The 21,569-nt window shown below is 45.1% G+C and overlaps 1 protein-coding gene across 1 annotated transcript in view; it reads right to left on the bottom strand.

The window, feature by feature from the left end:
* Positions 1–21,549, bottom strand: part of taf3 (TAF3 RNA polymerase II, TATA box binding protein (TBP)-associated facto) — a 69,221-nt gene extending 47,672 nt beyond the window's left edge. Inside the window, 2 exon segments of the mRNA XM_048267601.1 lie at positions 19,769–19,999; positions 20,941–21,549. Coding sequence (XP_048123558.1) covers positions 19,769–19,999; positions 20,941–21,106 — 397 coding nt within the window. The 5' untranslated portion in view covers positions 21,107–21,549.
* Between the last annotated feature and the right edge of the window lie 20 nt (positions 21,550–21,569).

The following is a 21,569-nucleotide window of genomic DNA, read 5'->3' as shown; positions in this document are numbered from 1 at the left end:
GACACACACACACACTCACACACACACTCACTCACACACACACACACACACACACACACACACACACATAAGCAGAGACACACACACACACACACACACACACACACAGCACAGACACACACACAGAGACACACACACACAGAGACACAGAGAGATACACACACACAGAGAGATACACACACACAGATACACAGAGAGACACACACACAGAGATACACAGAGAGACACACACACACACACACAGAGACACACTCAGGCAGGCATCTAATGTTGTTAAGCAGCTTTTTTAGTTACGAGATCCGCAATGAATCTCTGCAGTTTTGGGGGAAATACACATTCATTTAGGCCTCTTTATTCAAAGACCACACACACACACACACACACACAGCGGTTTCATTACCAGAGGGTAAGGGGGGGATGAAAGAAGAGGGAGAAAGAGAGAGAGGAGAGGAGTGAAAAGAAGAGTGCGTTATTGTTTGTGTTTTTGTGACACACTCCTACACAAAGTCGGGATAGATTATCATTTCTCAATCGATGAATTACGACTAAGCTTCACACACACGTGCACAAAACACATCTACAAGAATACACCTACACACATAAACTCCGTATGAGAATATAAAAAAATCCAGACACACACACATTCACATACAGAGACAATGAGTGAAGAAATACTCACATTCAAATACATTTGTGGACTCAAACAGGCAATCTCACTTAATGCATGTAAATACATAAACACACACACACACACACACACACAGAGACATACATACACATGTTGCTGTCTGAAGAATAATTACCCCAAATCACTTCCTGGAAATGGGGGGGGACATGGGAATTTTGCAAACAACTACTTCATAGGAGGTCACTAGACATACACACACTAATAAACACACACACACACACACACAGACACTCGCACACATGCACATTAAACAGTCTCTGAATTTCACCAGGGGCCATGCAATGCAGCAAGACCATTGTTCATGAACGTTGGAAGTAGTCTGGCTAGGACACGTCTAGTGTGTGTGTGTGTGTGATGCCTCCGGACTCAACCGGACACAGGGGACATACACCCACACACACGGCTGGCATTTTAAGTCAAGTCGGACACAGTGACATTCCTTAAAACACACACACACACACACACACACACACACACACACAGCTTTCTTGTCACCCCAGGTCCAACCACACACATTGACTTTCCCACAGAAAACACTTTCCCCCACAAGTTTAACTAGACATACTGACAACAACTCCCCACACACACACACACACACACACACACACACACATGGCCGACAGACCCAAATCTTCACCCAGACAATGGGGCACACATCATTCTCCCCTAAAAAACTGAACGGCTGGATCCTTGGTCACGCCGATTCCTCTCCCACTGGCGTGGCGTGCGGTGCGGTCAATATGAAACCGGCGACTAGACATGGGCGAAAACCCTCGATCAGTTCCTCAGACACATCACATCTCACACGCATACACACACACACACACACTGAGAGAGCCCGCCTCACACTGGTCACCTCGGTCACACCGTCTCGGTTGTCTAACCTTGGAGGGAAACCCCTGACACACACAAAAGTGTGTGTGTGTGTGTGTGTGTGTGTGTGTGTGTGTGTGTGAGGGCCTGGGCCTCTAAAACACCCCTCTACTTGTGGTCCAGGACAGCTCCTCGGAGGAGGTCTTCTTCCAGCGGGCATTCCCCTGATCGGTGCCAAAGGCTTGGCGTCTGCCAGTGTGGGGGGCATTAGTCGGATGCGAGTCATTTAGGAGAGCTAAGTTTGACTCAGCTTAGCTTTGACTCACTTCAACTAATAGTGGCGGTCTTACTTCCTACTGTGGTTGTGTGTGTGTGTGTGTGTGTGTGTGTGTGTGTGTGTGTGTGTGTGTGTGTGTGTGTGTATGCATTTAGTTGCTCATCTGAGGTTGCACTATTGGGGCTGATGCAAACACAAATCTGCACTGCACAGAAAAGTGGTTGGGAAGGCTATGTGTGAAGTGTGTGTGTGTGTGTGCGCGCGTGCAGGTGCGCACGTGTGTGTGTGTGTGTGTGTGTGTGTGTGTGTGTGTGTGTGTGTGTGTGTGTGTGTGTGGGGGGTTGGGGTGGTAGGTACCATTTCCCCCTCGACATATGCCCTTTTCTGGTGTGCTTTTTAGGTGGAAAGACTCTTCCAAGTGTTACTCTACAACATTGCCAAGCAAGAAGTCCAAACACACATACACACACACACACACACACACACACACACACACACACACACACACACACACACACACACACAGACACAGATACACCACACAGACACAGACACACCACACACAGACAGACAGACAGACATATACACACACACACACAGTGGAAACAGCTGTTGAGAGGGTCATTTGAAAGGACTGGCACGTACACACCACTGTGGGAACAAGTGCCACAGGTAAAAATAACACCTACGTGCAACCATGCAAACACACACACACACACACACACCAACAGAACACACAGGTAAAAATAACAACAAGGCTAACAAAAGACACTTCACACTCAAACACAAATGATTGCATTTAGACATCATTACAAGGGAAACAGGTGAGCACACACACGCATACACAAACGCACACCTGCAGACACACACACACAATCCAGAAATCAACTAGTCAAACAAAACACTTAAAAGAAATCAACAAATCACAGCAGAACACCCTGGGCCACAATAATGACAGGCTACTTTAAAAACAACCAATCAGCAGCATTAAAAGGTGACATAGGTACACACACACACGCACACAGAGTTCCAGACCTATTCTGTTTTAAACTACTGACCTTAACCCCTCTGACATCATGGCAAGGCTGTCCGTTCACAGGCTTTATGACCGCACACACACACACACACACACGGCTTGTGATGGTGGGTAAGCCTTGCGGCGGAGTGTGTTAGACGTGCACGGTTGGTTTGGAAGGGTAAAAGGACAGACGTCCAGCCACTTAGCAGTAAAACAGCTCACCCCCCCACCCTCTCTTGCTCTCCATCTTTTTCTCTCTCTCTCTCTCTCTCTCTCTCTCTCTCTCTCTCTCTCTCTCTATCTTGTCCTCTACCACTCCTCTCCTTTTTTTTCTCTCATTCTCTCCATCTCATACTTTCATTCATAGCACTTGGGAGTAACACAGCTGACCCCCTCCTTCTCTCTTTCTCTCCCCATCTTGCCCCCCCTTTCTTCTCTCCATCTCATACTTTCATTCATCCCCCCCTCCCCATACCGTCTCTTATAACATAAGGGCCTAACTCTCTTGCACACACACACACACACACACACACACACACACACACCTCAGTGCTCCTGGTGGGTTCCAGCACTGTTAAGCCCAAAATGACTCGTAGCCAAATGTTAATTTATATCTCATTTCCCCTTGACCAATAGCTTGAATTCTGCCTGGAAATGACATGGGCAAGGCCTAGTATAAGATGAAACATTGTGCTCAAATAAATAAATAAATATATATATATATATATATATATATATATATATATATATATATATATATATATATATATATATATATATATATATATAAATATATTGTTAATTTTTTGTGTTTTCTTGATCAAATAAGAGATCACATTAAATCTCAATCTGGCATGCGTATGAAGGTGTCCATAGGACACACAGAGGCTACTGATGGCAATGCGGGGCGCCATATCAAACCGTATTGTAAGTCCTTAAGCTTTAGCTACGACTCGCATCTGCTAAATGAATTAGTGTGAAAGCAAAGGCAATCTCTACATTTATCCAGTAAACCACCCGCTATTCAATTACAAATCACGGCTAAGGGAACACACAATCTTCTCACACACACACACACACACACACTGCATATCACAAGCACAATGACCCACCAAAATATGCAATAACGAGAGATTGAATATATTTGTAAGACAACACTAATGACTAATGCTCCAAATGAGACGACATCTGAATGATTGCCATCGTCTGAAATAAAAGAAATGAAAATAGTTACCAGCGCATAATATGCAGCAGCAACATATCTGAACCATCAGTGCAATCGCCATTGTGTCAAATAAAAGGAATGATTTGCGGATACAAATTGACACATTTGAAATGCATCTGAATGTCTGAGGTTATGCTGTGTGGTGTTATAAACGGGGTGTGTGTGTGTGTGTGTGTGTGTGAGTGTGTGTGTGTGTGTGTGTGTGTAGCCCACTGTGTGTCAGATTGCTGGATATGTGTGGAGGAGAAGCTGTATTTTGTATTTTGTGATTGTGTGTGCGTGTGTGTGTGTGTGTGTGTGTGTGTGTGTGTGTAAGAGGGAGAGTTTGGGCATGTATTCATGTGTGTATCGTGTGTGCATGTGTGTGTGTGTGTGTGTGTTTCAAAGCACTGTGGCTTTCTACTCTCAGCTTGAGAAAGAGATTCTGTTTTTAATCCCTAAAGCTGAGAGGACCAAGAAAAAAACAAGATTTAGCTCCGCAAAAAAGGCTGTGTGTGTGTGTGGTTTTGAGAGTGAGCCCATGTGTGTATGCACTAGAGATTATTATAAATATCACATATACACACATGCACGCACGCACACACACACACACACACACAGGTAGAGCCCACACTGCTAATGTCACCACAACCTCAGCTAAGAGCAAAAAGAATTAACGGCACATAAATAAACATTATGAATGAGGTGTAAAATGGGAAGGTATGAAGGTGTGTAAGGTATGTATGAGTTTAAATGCATGCAGAGCCTTACACACACACACACACAAAGAGAGGAAGCGGTTTAACACTCCTTTATGAAACCTCTGTCTAACTTTGTCAACAAGAAAGAGAGAGAGGGAGAAACATATGAAAAGTGGGTTACAGCAGGAAACACACACACACACAAACACACTGACTGACCTAATAACAGCCACATCAGGGCCACATCAGGGCTGTATCAGGGCTGTATCAGGGCCGCATCAGGGCCACATCAGGGCTGTATCAAAGCCGCATCAGGGCCGCATCAGGGCTGTATCAAAGCTGTATCAAAGCCGCATCAGGGCCGCATCAGGGCCACATCAGGGCTGTATCAGGGCCACATCAGGGCCACATCAGGGCCACATCAGGGCCACATCATGCTGTGTCCGTCTCTCCTCTTCTCCCCAGTGCTGATACACTCTTGTTACAATGCTGTGTGTGTAGATTGTTACAATGATGGGAAATGTGTGTGTGTGTGTATATATGTGTGTGTGTGTCAGTGTGCGTAGATTGTGGGCTTGCTGCTTCTCAACTCGCCTCTATTTTACACTCCCTCCACTCTGTTCCCTTCCTCCTCCGTTCCTTTCCCTCTCCTCCATCCATCCCCTCTATCCCTCTCTTTTGTGTGTGTGTGTGTGTGTGTGTGTGTGTGTGTGTGTGTGTTTCCTATGTGGTTTTTCCGGATGCCTTTTCCCTCTTTTTTTTTTTTTTAACGCGTTTCCTTTTTTAATGCCGATGAAGGAAACAAAAAAAATGAGGTAGTCAGTCTCTTCACTCTTCTACGATCTTGGTTCCCTTCCTCCATCCACCACTAATATATACGTCTCTCTCTCTCTCTCTTCCTATATCCCCCTTTTCTCTCTCCTCCCCTCTTTTCCCCCTCTCCTCCTTCGTTTTCCTCTGGACTAAATGGGCTGATAATTCCCTGAGACTGCTGAATAGGAGGAAGTGGGGATCATTAACAAGACCATTTAGGCCACCCCAATACAATACTGACACGCACTGCACTTGCCGCACTTCACACACACCTGCCTTCGCTGCCAAGACGCTTGCCGCGTTATTTGTACACTTGCAGATATACATATGAACATGATTTACTTTATACACAAAAACATGAAAATGTCTAACAAACAGGTTGCTAAACTCAAAGGCAAAGCATCCCCCACCACACACACAGGTCTACAATACTTATCCGTGTGCATGGATTTAGCAGATGGCTGGCTACCAAGCTGATCACCAGGTAGAACGCACACACACTCACACACTCACACACACACAGATCTTTGTTGGGCGGCGTTCCAACCTGGGCTCCAGGGTGGTGGGGGGCAGTGAGTGTGAGTTTAACCCGTCTAAGGGCCCCTCTCCTGGGGGACTGTTTTACATACCTCCCCCTCTGATCGCCCCGGCAAACTCTCAACGCCCAAATGGGACATATGAGCTCAATGTAGACACACACACACACTGTACAATCAAAGACTGCACACTTAACCACACACAAATGTCCATATGCACGCGTCGCACACACATACACGCTGAATTCAAAGACTGTAGACTGAACACACAAATGTGTGCATGCATACACAAACACACACACACACACCCTGCAATCTAAAGTGAAGACAGCACACACACACACACACACAACAAAAGCAAGTAAATTCTTTTCATATCAACTTCTAGAGTGAGGCACACCGGCTCCACATGGCACACAGAACTAGTGAGGCCGGCGAATAAAAACACACACACGCGTTAGATAATCGCGTGCGTGTGTGTGTGTGTGCGTGTGCGCGTAGGAGTGTGTGCGCACATGCACATAATTCTGTGAGATGTCAGTAGGCTGCTAGATTATGAAATTCATATCTTTACTTTTCAGAAAACAAAGTGAGTCTGAAGCCTCTGACGTGTATACTGTATGAGTATCTGACATACGTGTGTGTGTGTGTGTGTGTGTGTGTGTATGTGTGTGTGTGTGTGAGAGAGAATGTAGTGGAAATTGTAAGGTGGACACACAACACTAGATCACTGGCAAGGCCGAGTGCATTATACCACACAGGCATCTAAAGTCCTAGCCCAGGCCAACCTCCTACATGAGTACATTTACTATTTACACTGTGTGTGTGTGTGTGTGTGTGTGTGTGTGTGTGTGTGTGTGTAAAGGTGAATGCGAAGGAGGGTTGGCTTGCAAGATCCAGGGAGGACAATAACACCATAGCAAGGACGTTGAGCCAAGTCCACTACCCACTACACTCCCCCCCCCCCCCCCCCCATACACAAACCCCTCTCCCTCTCTCTCCCTCTCTCTCTCTCATACACAAAACCCTCTCTCTCTCTCGCTCTCTCTCTCTCTCTCTCATACACAAACCCCCTCTCTCCCTCTGATATACTCACACATTCACACAGAAGCACAGAGCCGGGCGAATGCAGTTTTGTGTGCGAGAGACACAATCGCACACAACAATGTATTTATCCGAGTGTGTTACTGTGGATGGGGCCGTTAAACTGGGCCAACAGTGCCATCTAGGAGACTCCAGTGGTATTGCAGTAGAACTCAAATGAGGAACATTTCTTTTCAATTCATTTTGTTATTATCACACACTAGGAGAGACTTTAACTCTCCGTCGACACGTCAATTACTGATCCAACAGCAAAGGTGTGTTTGAGTGTGCAATTCTGGTGTCATTGGAGTTAAAAAAAGAAGACAAAAGGATGAGCTTAATAGTATTTTCGAAAAAATTTTTTAAAAAAAATACAAATGTTCAGAAAACTCGAGCAGTTCTGCGAGTTTGGGGGAAAAGTAAGCCACTGCAACGCTGAAGAAATTATTACGCAAAAAAAAAAAACATAAAGGAGGCGGAAGAACAGAAAAGAAAATCAATATATTTTTTCTTTCTTTAGAACAGAAGACTCCGGTCTTGTGAGAACAAGTGGGTGGGGGTGTGGGCCAGAACAGGAATAAGAAAGGGAATAAAGGAGAAAGAGTAAAAAGAAAAGACAGAAAGTCTTTAACACCAAGTCCCACATCAGAGTGAGAATCAAAGGGAAGCGGGAGAACAGCAGGACCACGGAAGAAAAAGGCATGCGGACACACACACACACACACACACACACACACACACAGATTCCATCCATAAAAGAATAATATTCTAATTACACTTTCTTAAGATGGCAGACGCGGGGAAACAGTATTGCCTCTGCATGTGAGCGTTTGTGTGTGTGTGTGTGTGTGTGTGTGTGTGTGTGTGTGTGTGTGTGTGTGTGTGTGTGTGTGTGTGTACACAGGCAGGATCTGAGTCGCTGTGTTGTTCAATGACCCCCAACCCCCTTACCCCACCACCCCAACCCTAACCACAAAAACTTCCAAATGAAAACAGAACTTTAAAAAATACTCATGAGTCTACTCATGAGCTTGTGTGTGTGTGTGTGTGTGTGTGTGTGTGTGTGTGTGTGTGTGTGTATACCCATGTAAGTTTATGTCAGTGTGCATTTTAGAGTATGTGGGAGAAAAAAAGAAAGAAAGAAAGAAAAAAAAAAGAAAAACAAGAGAAAGAGAAACCTTCCCTACGCCGGGTCATCCAAACATTTATATGTAAAACGACTGATCTTTAATTCACCAGTCGGCCAATATCCGCCTGGCAGGGGAGCGCGAAAGAGAGAGAGAGAGAGAGAGGGAGGAGGGAGAGAGAGAGAGAGCGAGGGGAAGGAGAGACGGGAGGGGAGAGGAGAGGAGGGGAGGATGAAAAAATCTCTTTCTTCCGTAAGGAACTCTTTCCTTTCCAGAGATGTGGAGTAACTTTAGCGCAGCACGGCTTGGTTCAAAAGCCCCGTTTCTAGAAACCTGTTTCCAACCCCCACCCCTGCGTCTATGCGGCTCAAACTAAAACAGCATGATTGTGATTCCGATCGTGATGGTGATTGGGATAAACTCATGCCCCATTAGGGCCTCTACATGGATAATCTAATGCTATTCACCGCCAAAGCTCTTGCTGCTAAGAGAAAAAGACGTGTGTGTGTGTGTGTGTGTGTGTGTGTGTGTGTGTGTGCGCGCATGTACATATATATGTGACAAAGTGAGCAAGAGCTAGAAAGGACAGAAGTGTGTGTGTGTGTGTGTGTGTGTGTGTGTGTGTGTGTGTGTGTGTGTGTGTGTGTGTGTGTAAAGAGAGAGAGAGAGAGAGAAAGAGAACGTATGTGAGAGAGAAAAAGAATGTGTGTGTGTGTGTGTGTGTGTGTGTGTGTGTGTGTGTGTGTGTGTGTGTGTGTGTGTGAAAAGGCATAGCACAGAAGTGTATCAGTAAAACAGGATTACTGAGTGGGGAGAGACAGAAAAACAGCAAGGGTGAGGACGAAAGAAAAGGGGTCTCAAAGAAAGAGGGAAAGAGTATCAGAGAGAGAGAGAGAAAGGGAGAGGAGAAGAAAGAGAGAGAGAGAGAGAGAGAAGGAAAGAGAGAGGGTGAGAGAAGTATTTTCATACATGGCCGATTGAAAAAGGAGAGAGCGGACATACCAGGGTACATGTAGACTTGGTCCAGTCTCAGACACTCAGACACACACACACACACACACACACCAGGTTTGAGTTAGTTTGGGCAGGAAACGGCAGTCTGCTCCACAGGACTGATTCTGGGTCATCTGACCTTGCCACTTGGCAGGATACACACACACACACACACACACACAAATGCCCTCTGATGTGCTGAGACAAACAAACTTTTGAACACACAAACATTCAAATGTGCTTTTTAGTACGGAAATACTTCTGGGTACAAGATGCTTAAATGCAGAAAGGCAGACAACGACACAAACACACAAGCGCACGCATATGTACACACACACACACACACACACACACACACACACACACCAGGCACACGCCCACACACACACACACACACACACAGAGAGCCTGGGAGTTGGGCCGCCTGGATGAATACAGCAGGCAGCCATCCTTGACCTGTCAATCACAATGTGCCAACAAGTACGCAGCTACCACACACACACACACACACACACACACAGGTGACAGACAGACAGCATGGTGGTAAACGGTTGTGACACACACACTCCTCTGGGTGCACTGAAGGGCGTGCGGGGTTGGACCCTGCCATCTATCATAGAGACACAACGCAGAAACCCTAGATCACAGCGATACACACACCCCAAACACACACATGGACACACACACACACACACACCCCAAACACACACATGGACACACACACACACACAAGGACAAACATGCAGACAAGGAGAAATACGTTCAAACCCACACACACACACACAAACACACACAATCGCACGAAAGAGAGTAATGTCCACAATACATTAACAAACACACAGAAACAGAAACACACACACACACACACACACACACACACACACACACACGTGCATGCAGACGCAGACACACACACACACCTCTGGCCCCACTGCTCCAGGCCTCCAGATGGCGAGGTCACACAGGGCCCAGAGTGCTGATGGAGATTCTGCCCTCAGATTTATTTGATGGGGTTTTAATTTGCCCCTTTGATTTGATCAGGGCTGAGTAAAGAGGGGCATTTAGGCCCCTACTGTATTTTAAAGCCCTCATCCCAATCCCTATCCCACCCCCATCTTGCCTCCGTTCCTCTTTCTCTCTCTCTCTCTCTCTCTCTCTCTCTCTCTCTCTCTCTCTCTCTCTTTCTCCCTCTGTTTAAAAAGATGGATGGAGCTAGCCTGGCTCTCTGAAGGTACGATCACAACACAAGTACTACACAGGAAAATGGGATGAAAAAATCCCAATGGAGAGAACGAGAGAGAGAAAATAAATCTACAGCTCTCCATCGATCCCCCTCTCCTCCTCTTCCTCCTCCCCCTCTCCCTATCTTATCAGCGGTCTGAGAGCACGGCGGCTAAGTTTAAACGATTCTGACCTTGTCCGACATAAATAGTCAGAATACTACAAAGAGCAGATAGCCTTTTCTCCCTCTCTCTCTCTCTCTCTCTCTCTCTCTCTCTCTCTCTCTCTCTCTCTCTCTCTCTCTCTCCTCTCTCTCTCCTCTCTCTCTCCTCTCTCTCTCCTCTCTCTCTCTCTCTCTCTCTCTCTCTCTCTCTCTCTCTCTCTCTCTCTCTCTCTCTCTCAGGATAAGGGAAGGGAAATCTATCTACGATCCTCTGGGAAGAGAGATCTCTCTCCTCTGCTGTTCTCTAGATCAGAATCACTGGGGTCACAGAGAGACAGAGAGACAGAGACAGAGAGAGAGAGAGAGAGAGAGAGAGAGAGAGAGAGAGAGCGTCATTATTTAATTTCAGTGGGGAAAAGACAGGGTAGTGTTTACATTTATATGTGGGGCAAAAGAGAGGGATGAAAACAAGAGAGAAGTAAGAAAAGAAAAAAGAAAGTGACACTGAGGATTGAAAGAAATCCATGCATAGAAAAATTGGTGAAAGAAAGAAAGAAAGAAAGAAAAAACAAAGTCAGTGAAGACATAAAAAGAAAGGCAACGCAGGAAGGAAGAGTTGAGGACAGAGAGAAGATGAGGCCTACCTGGCGAATCTCACTAAAGGAGCGAGAACAAGACAGAACAGAGAGAGAGAGAGAGAGAGAGAAGAGGAGCGCAAGAGAGAGATATAAAAGAGGACAAGTAATGAGTATTATCGACATAAATAGCTCTTTTCATCAGGTGAGACTGTGGGGGTCGAAAAGGAGCAGACGGAACGGTCACACACACACACACATACACACGCACACACGCACACGCACACACGCACACACGCGCACACACACACACACACACGCACGCCCCGTAACCCTGAAGAAGACATGCATGCTCCGGCGTTAAGAAAAGAAGAGAACGAGTGCTTTAATATTCATCCCTTTCTCTTGCTCGCGCTCCGGCGGCTCACCTGACATCTAGCCGGCGCCCCTGTGCAGGCGGCAAATCTCAGCGCGGCTTTGTCACCTGGGCCCTCTAATCATTTTACACTCTTGTGCGGCAATGAAAAGAGCCGATAACAAGAGGAGTCAAACATGGAGGGTGGGGAGAGCCCCCTCTTACTCTCTTACACACACACACACACACACACACTCTCTCTTTCTCTCACACAAATACTGTCTCTTACTCACTCACACTCACACACACACACACACTCTCTCTCTCTCTCCATCTCACACACACTCAGTCTTGCTCTCTCACTCGCTCACATGCTCACACACACACACACACACACACACACAGTCTCTCTCTCACACACACACACACACACACACACACACACAGTCTCTCTCACACACACACACACACACACAGTAATTACTGCTCTTGTGAAGTGAAGGACAGTGAAAGTGAGAAGAAGAGGCGTGTTCCCCTTGAGGAAGAGCAGGGTGGAGTGGAGCGGGACACCACATTAAACTTACTGGCCACGTCCAACTGCCCCTTACACTGCACATCACCCAAGAACAGGACAGAGACAGAGAGAGAGAGAGAGAGAGAGAGAGGGATTAGCCTGTCCAACTGCCCCTTACACTGGACATGGCCCAAGAACAGGACAAAGACAAAGACAGAGAGAGAGATTAGATTATTACATCTATTGGTATTAGTACATCTTCTGCAATAATTTGCGAAAAGGCCAAGTCGTCTCGTGGATAGGAAGGTGGTTGATGTCATGGACGGTCAGTAGTTGATGTCATGGACGGTCAGTGGTTGAGGTCATGGACGGTCAGTGGTTGATGGTCGATGATGTTATTATGAAAATATGCACATGCAGGTCTGGGATCGTTTTGTGATTTCCAGTGGGAAGTGACCCAAGAGGAGTGATCTGGCATCGTTTGCTCAGGTCTGCCTACAATTTGGGCAGCACACTCAACTTAACAAAGATTTACCATCAACTAGTGATGTCTGTAGGCATTAGCAGCCACCAGAAAAGAGACAAGAGGGACAGAGGGAGAAGAGGGGAAAGTCAGGGATCGTTTAATGATGTCTGTTCTGGGGGCTGGGGTGGTGAGGGCTGGGGGGGGAGGGAGCAAGAAGAGACTCTGGGTTCGTTTGGTGCTGCCTGCTTGCGAGGGGCAGTGGCGATGAGCGGGGAGCGAGCGGCACCGGTAGCGACGTGTCTCTCCGCGCGTAGCGGAGGGGCTTTATCACAGCCACCCATCGCTGTAATTTCAGTGCTCAGATGCAATCGCTGCCTTCTTCTCCCCCAAGGAGTAAACAATAACAAGCACGAGCACAATAGACAAACAAGGCCTGCAGGACACTCGCTCACACACACACACACACACACACACACACACAGCGCTTTCCACAGCACTGACCGCACAACTATGATGAGCTTGCAACAGAAGTAAACACAGCTACTGACACTGACACACAACCAGGACCGCACACATGGAAAGTGCTGACACACACACATACACACACATACACACACACACACACACACACACCTTCCAACGCATAGAACAGTGATCAAATCATACATTTCAGAAGACTACCGTAGATCATTAAAGCAGGTGTTCTTTTTTTCCGTCAAGCAAAGCCACAACATAGTAGCTAATCACATGCTGAAATATTAGGTATTAAATTGCTGAGGTATTAAATTAAGATTAACTAGTCAATAATAGGAGACAATAATAAACAAGACACCTGTGAAGTAACTGGCTGTTGCTTATGTTTGTGTTTATATTTGCATAACAGATTATTTTATCCAAAGCGACTCACAGCATGGAAAAGACCTTACAATAAAACATTACAGTAGAATTAAAAGTAATGATCTCAAGTAAAATCAAATACATTTCAAATAGGGTAATTACAATTACAATAATAATAAATAATACTACTAATAATAAGTCTCCATAATAATAATAATAATAACCATAACCAGATTAAAAAACTATGACTGTGTGACTGGTGAAAAGAGACCTAATTGAGATCTTGCTCTCCCACTGCAGCAGTTGAGGCAATCTTGCAACACTGTGCACATCACATTTAACCCTCACAGCTCACCCTCGCACTCTAGCCTATAGGATCTATAGGATCTTCGATATCTTAATGCCATCACTCTAACCTACAGGATCTATAGGATCCTTGCTATCTTAATGCCATCACTCTAGCCCATGGGTTCCCAAACTCCATCAATGTGGGCCTCCCCTCCGAAATAAGGGACACCTCCTTAAATAGGTGCTACACTATGCTATGCAATGCAGTGAGTTTTCATCATATTTTCGACGTTTGGCTTTGTTGCCCATATCAGGCTCGGGCCGTGCAGCGATAAAATGTCTGACAAATCTGTCTATTTTAAGTTAGCTATCGGAACGTCACATATTACCGTCACGTATGTCCAACCTCTTACGTGTATCTGTCACTTAATATTCATTTCTATACAAACCAAGGCGGCGGATTCCTAAAGAAACACAACCAACCACACCATAAGTTTATCTAAATTAGCTATGTAGCCTACCAAAAAATACATTTTACCGTGACTCGAAGAGCTGTAAACAGTGTTGTAAGGCTGCGTGTAGGCCTACTAATCCGCTTGGAGCTGCAATTTACTGTTCACTGGTAACTTGCAGCTAGCTCGGCTGGCGGCACTGTTGCTAAATTACGTTATGAAGTTTGGCACAATACATTCTTACTCAGGATGGGGATCAATAATACTTTCCACTATCCCAAAGATTTAGTATACATCTCTTCTATGATTTATTTTGATTTTATAATGTTGACAATTACATAATCATTGAAAAAAAAAAAACATAGATAGTTCTAACATGAAATAAACGTTTTCCCTTCTTTTTTTAATCAACCTTCAGCCTCCTCAAATCATTTGGCGCCCCCCAGGGGAGGTGCGCCTCACAGTTTGGGAACCTCTGCTCTAGCCTATAGCATCTATAGGATCCTTGCTATCTTAATGCCATCACTCTAGCCTAAAGCATCTATAAGATCCTTGCTATCTTAATTCCATGGTCCTGCTCTACGTCCCCCCTCACCCACTGTGGTCCTCTGATGAGTGTCTGCTGCATCTGCTTCCATCAACACTAAGAGGACACAGCCGAGACTCTTCTGTGAACCCTCTTTGGTGGAATGATTTACCTGATGCACTACAATCTACTGGCAGCCTGATCTTCAAACAGTGTTCTGTCTTGTACTATCTAGCTAATTAATTCCTACAGTGTCACAATGTCTATGGCTATTATTTTTCTGTTAAATCGTTATTTAGTATATTACTAATCTTGATAATTTAGGCTATATGACTTTACTATAAAATTATCATTTTAATGTTAATGAAATGTTTATCAATGTCATTGTAAATGGCTTTTGACTAAAGTGTCCGCTAAGAACTAGAAACATAAACATACAACAAACATCATAGACAGCAGTTCTGGAACCAGTGCACTGTTATTTGATACTAGCTCTGTCATGATCCAGATAATCATAAACAGAAGTTAGAGCACCACAGTTCTAGAAGCAGAGCATCACAGACAGCAGTTCTAGAAGCAGAGCACCACAGACAGCAGTTCTAGAAGCAGAGCACCACAGACAGCAGTTCTAGAAGCAGAGCACCATGTTCTAGTAGCAGAAAACCACAGACAACAGTTCTAGAAGCAGAGCACCACAGACAGCAGTTCTAGAAGCAGAGCATCACAGACAGCAGTTCTAGAAGCAGAGCACCATGTTCTAGTAGCAGAAAAACACTGACAGCAGTTCTAGAAGCAGAGCACCACAGACAGCAGTTCTAGAAGCAGAGCACCATGTTCTAGTAGCAGAAAACCAGACAACAGTTCTAGAAGCAGAGCACCACAGACAGCAGTTCTAGAAGCAGAGCATCACAGACAGCAGTTCTAGAAGCAGAGCACCATGTTCTAGTAGTAGAAAAACACTGACAGCAGTTCTAGAAGCAGAGCACCACAGACAGCAGTTCTAGAAGCAGAGCACCATGTTCTAGTAGCAGAAAACCAGACAACAGTTCTAGAAGCAGAGCACCACAGACAGCAGTTCTAGAAGCAGAGCATCACAGACAGCAGTTCTAGAAGCAGAGCACCATGTTCTAGTAGCAGAAAACCACAGACAGCAGTTCTAAAAGCAGAGCATCACAGACAGCAGTTCTAGAAGCAGAGAATCACAGACAGGAGTTCTAGAAGCAGAGCACCACAGACAGCAGTTCTGGAACCAGTGCTCTCATCCTGTCTCCAAAGCCCGCAGTGTAATCAGAAACATATGCAGACTGACCACAGACCAGAAGCTCAGTGGACATAATATGTCAATCCCCAACACAAGGACACACACACACACACACACACACACACACACTTCCTTTCTCCATAGCAGGCCATGGAAGCCACTGGTCCAAAAAGCAAGTGAGCTCTCCCGACGGCCAAAGCCTCTCTTCTCTCATTTCTGATCAAACAGCACCCACCGGTGGTGATGGGGAGAACTGCAGCAGTGTGTGCAAGCCCAAACTCTTCAGACCTCCATTTATTTGACCAAAACGTGGAAACACTAAACACAAACACGCAGATGGTGAGAGACGAGGGTGTGTGGGAGTGTGTGTATGTGTGTGTGTGTGTGTGTGTGTGTCTGGTGTGGGGTGGGGTGCTAAGTGTCAGTAACTGGATACCTCATCTGTCCAGACAGGGGGGGACGAGCAACTGAGGAAAGGGTAGAGAGAGGTAGGAAGGGAGTAGAGGAAAGAGGGGTAGAGAAGGATAGGACAGAGAGACTGAGAAAGAGAGAGAAAAGACAGACCACAAGAAAAGGAGAAAAAAAAACAAGGAGAGACAGAAATAGGTAGGCAAGGACAGAGACAGAGAAAAGGAGTGTGTGAGAGAAAGACTTGGTTGAGAAGGAGGAAGAGAAGGGGAGGGAGAGAGAGGAAATGAGTGAGTGACAGAGAAGGAGGGATGGAGGGAGAGAGAGTCAGGATAGAGAGAGAGAGAGAGGGAAGGAAAGAGAGGAAAGAATATGACTGTGTGTGAGAGCGAGTTTGAGTGAGACAGACAGAAACCGAATGACAGAGAGAGGGGGGGGGAAGAGAGGGATAGAGTGACCAAGTGAGTGAAAGAGAGAGGGAGTAAGGGTGGGTGCGGAGTGGCATCCAGCTGAGCTCTGGCTCCAGGCCCAGTTAGCCTGCCTGCCCTGCCTGCCAGTCTGCAGCCCCAGACACACACACAGGCCAAACACACACACACACACACACACACACACAAAAACATCCGGTACTCACAAATACAAATGCACACACACACAAACTTCAGCACCCCTAGACTCTCTCTCACACACAACACCTCAGAAACACACCTTTTTCTCAGACCCACACACACACTTGGACTGTCTGCCATCGTACCTCACGCGTGTGACTCCCATCACCCTATCTGGAGGACCCCTCGCCTCGGCTGGCCACTGTCCTGCCTGTCCTTAAATCACCCTCTTCATGTATCACCCACACACACACACACCCACAAAATCGCTCTGCCTTATCAATCTCTCTCTTTCCCTCACACACACACACACACACAGTCTGTGTTTGGTCCTGCTGTGAAAGTCTCCATCCGTCGGAGTCCCCACGACCCACTGACATGAGAGAAAACCAGAGAGAGAGGAGGAAGAGAGGAAGGAAAGAGAAGGAAGGAGAGAGGGAGGGAGAGAAAGTAATGGGATGAAGAGAACCAGAGAGAGAGGGGATAAAGACAAGGAGGAGAGAAAGAGAAAGAGCCAGTCTGAGAGATGGAGAAAGAAGGAGAGAGAGAGGGGGCATGTGGGAGAAAGAGGGAGCAAGGGAAGAATGAGGAATGGAGAAAGGGAATGAAGAAAAGAAAGTAGGAGTGATACAGAGGGAAAGTGGAGTACATACATGGAGTAAAGAGGGAGAAAGAGAGAGAGAGAGAGAAAGAGAGTGTGTGTGTATTGGTGCCAGCATGGGTACTGAGCAGACATTTCCCATCGGAAGTTTTCCTGGCAGGGATTCAAGTCTCTCTCTCTCTCTCTCTCTCTCTCTCTCTCTCTCACACACACAAAAAGCTACAAGACATTAGAGGTACTAATTTAGCATATAAGACAACAACGTACACATGCGCATGCACACACTCACAAACACACACCCCCTCCACACACACACACACACACACACACACACACACACACACACACACACACATTCTGTTACATCTAGAAGTAAGTAAGTAAGTAAGTAAATAAATAAATAAATAAATATAGATATGTAGAAATACACAAATAAATGCATTAATAAATACATGCTGCAATGTATTATAATTTTTCATGATCAAACTGTATGTATTTATTTATTTATAAATTTCATAATTTATTTGTGCAATTTTATATTTACACTAAAGTTATTTTCGGCATTTGATTTTTGTATTTAATACAGCAGTGGTGCAATATGGTATTACAGGTAAGCCAGTCCAGCGCTAGCTGGTTTGCATGCTAACTTCAGTGGATATCTGGACAACACAGAGCATAGTTGTTTTTTGTTTTTTTAATAAGGTCAAAACCGTTGTTTCTGAATGGTCTGTTGCCATTTCTAGGTAATTTTTTTTAAATATACAGTAAAACAAACATAATAAAAAAAACTCCACATAGCACCTTTAATGACAGAGAAAGGTCAGAAGTAAGTTTGGAGACTTGTGCTTAGGCATCCACTATTCTGCCAGAGCTATTGCACAAGACATGGTGAATGCAATGTGATTTTATTTTTTTTTAAACTCTTTTCTGAGAATTGGAATTGGAATGGAATTTAGACAATTTGTTTGAAAGTCTTATTTTTTTTATCTCAAAATGTTCTTGTGATTACACCTAAGTCCAGCAGATGGTGGAGGTAATGCACTCCGTTTGCAGACTGCCAAAAAAACTCACTGAAGAAGAAGAAGAACAGGCCAGCGAACCCATCTTCTTTTTCGGTGAGCTTTTTTTTTGGCAGTTTGCAAACAGAGTGCATTACCACCACCATCTGCTGGACTTTGGTGTAATGGCAAGTGTACCCTTTAGCCTCGTTCTGGCCGCCGGGTGAATAAGGCCAATAGGCATACATCTCTAACCATGTCACATTATAACTTTCATAGGCCATATTTTTCCATCAGGTACGACTGCAAACCATGCAATGATAGCAACTGGGTGCAAAGATCCCTGCACAGCTTTAGCTACCGCAGTAGCATTCAGCTTGTAGCTGGACCTTTATGTGAAATGACTGCATTCTGTTCAGTTCTTGGGATCTGAACAGAAGATGAATGATCTTAGGTGTTCCATATCACACACTTAACATTTGCAATCTAAGGGCCCTAATTAAACACTTAGCACATGCAATTTAAGGGTCCTACTTTAAATATTTAAAGTTCTCATACAAGAACTCACACCATCATGTGGCATATCCACCAGTGTTTGTGCTGAGGATCTCACTCTTGGTAGTAAATTGACAAATAGATCTTCCATAGTTATTAAATTAGCTTTAGTTAGACTTTAGACTTTGCTCTTTGCCTGGCATTCAAATTAGGGCCATGTTTTCCAATGACCTGGTTGTGTTGATGACAAACAAGAACTTTTACAGGCGAGAAATTGGTCTGATTAAGCTGGTTTTGTTGTGGGTGTATTTGATTGTTCCAGAAATCTCAGAAAGTGGTTTGATGCTGGATGAGAAATCAAAGTCAGTTTTCAAAAACGGTGCACGTGATTTTGGGGAGTGCAGTATGCATTCAGTCATATGAATGTTTTTACGTCCCCCTCTGACTCAAGGGGCCAGAAAAGTTCAACTTTTGAGGTGATGTGTGACGTAATGTGATGTGATGACGTAAGGTGATGTAATGCTGTTTGTGTTTGTTTTCCTGCCCTTATAGTAACCCATAAGCAGACACTGCTCTCTAAAGGCAATGGACGCTGTTGGACGCCCTGTCTCTATTTACTTAATCTCCAACCAAAACAACAGCAAAATGTGTTGAGTGGTGGTGAGACAGTTATCTCTGTCTTTTTTTCATTTAAAACAAACCCCAAAGGTGGGGTACAAACACTTGCAGGTGGTGGTCTGGTCTTACCTTCCTGCAGGGAGACGAGGGGCGGCAGGTAGTCGGGGATGTAGTCCCGTCTCTCCTCACCAGGTGAGGGGAACTGCAGCGTGCTGCTCTTGGCGACGGGGAACAGGTGCGTGGTCTGGGGGAAGGCCACAGGCTCCAAGTGGTTCACATAGTCCTCCAGCTCCGACAGGTTCACCCCCAGCAGCCCAAAGGCATGGCCGATGTCCGACAGTACCGGGTCCGTACGGCCGTCTGAGAGAAACAGACGTTTTAAGAAAAACCTTGCATCTTTGTGTTACTCTTAATTCAGAGACACTTCTACTTTAAGCATGTGTGTGTGTGTGTTTATCTGTGTCTAGTCAATAGGGTCACGGACAGAGAGAGAGACAGAGAGAGAGCAAAAGGAAGTAAGAAGAAATGCACTTTAGGACTCCTTTCTGAAATCAGTAGCTCTCTTTCAAATCAGCTTTCTTCTTCATCTCTTTCGCATCTTAGATTTCTTAATTTTGCTTGATTGGACTTAAGCTTGTTGATAAGTGATTATTGCAATGTGGTTTCAATATCTTAACTCATTAGCCTAGCATTCAAAGGTGAAAAAAGACAATTAGGAGAATGAGAGATAGGTAATAAAGTAATACAACATGCATTAGATGTATTCAATCAACACCACAGGAATTCTTGCTACCACTGTACTACATCGAAAGTTCTGGTGGCCTCAGTTGATGTTATTGAGAAGTATTATGTCGTTGTCGCAAATCATAATCGCAAATCATAATATCCAGCAGCTACGTTGGGTATCTCTCTATAAAGTCAGTAGATCCAACTGGAGATTGCTGGTCTGACAACAAAGTATGAGCTTGTATTTGCAGTCATGTTTGCAACAAGACAGCAATGTGTAATGCTAACTCTGCGAATATGCTACAGGGGATGCTAAAGCATTATCAACGAATAAACAACAAACAGTAGCATTGGTTTATGAAGACTGGAAACAAAATACTCTACACCAGGTAGATTGAATTTCAAAACTATAATTGTGGCCCTGCGATTGATATAGCCCTTCATATCGAGCTCACATAGCCAGAGCAACAGGCTAATGTAGCTAGCTAGCCCAACAGACAGAGGGGGAGGCGCTTGGCAACAACGTGACCGACTGCGATAGTAAACACGCGTGTGTGAATATATTTTTTACTCACACAGCTCGGCATAGCGATGGCAGCTTCGGGCCAGCTGTTGAATATAGCGGTCCAGAACATCGGACAGCAGATCACAAGCACTTAGCTGTACAGCATCCCAGCCCAGCACTTGGCAAATCTGAGCTACCGACACCCTCAACACAGAGCGGGCATAGTTCTCGCTCATTTCGCCGGCCTTTTCTCGGCCGTCCTACTAGCCGTTACGTCCGACAGGTGTTGTTTCTCTTCATGATGTCAATACTCGAATATTTGTGCTATTAATTATAACAAATACGCGACAGGGTTAGTGTATTTATCAATTAGAAGAATAGGGGTTTGGCGCTTTTGCAGGACCCGCCATCTTCCTTCCTTAACCAGACCAATCCAATGAACGCCGAGTGAGTCGATCGGATTCCTCATTCAGGCTGTGAAGTTGCCTCGGTTGTGCTGTCATTGGCTAGTTGCCCTGACCGGGTTGACATCACGACGAAGTGCATTAGTCTGAGAAAAGTTTTGTTCCATTGTAAAAGCCTTGGTTGAAAATAATTGGTCGTTGTACACAGCTAAACCATTGTCATGTCCTGTAAGTCATCGCCTACTGATCCCCATTTGCAGAAATTCTGACGTTACGTTTCACTTTTCTAGTATGT

Source organism: Alosa alosa, chromosome 17 (assembly GCF_017589495.1).
Source record: "Alosa alosa isolate M-15738 ecotype Scorff River chromosome 17, AALO_Geno_1.1, whole genome shotgun sequence".
Classification (NCBI taxonomy): domain Eukaryota; kingdom Metazoa; phylum Chordata; class Actinopteri; order Clupeiformes; family Clupeidae; genus Alosa; species Alosa alosa.
The sequence above is the reverse complement of the archived record's forward strand: the minus strand, read 5'-3'. Positions and strand labels throughout refer to the sequence as shown.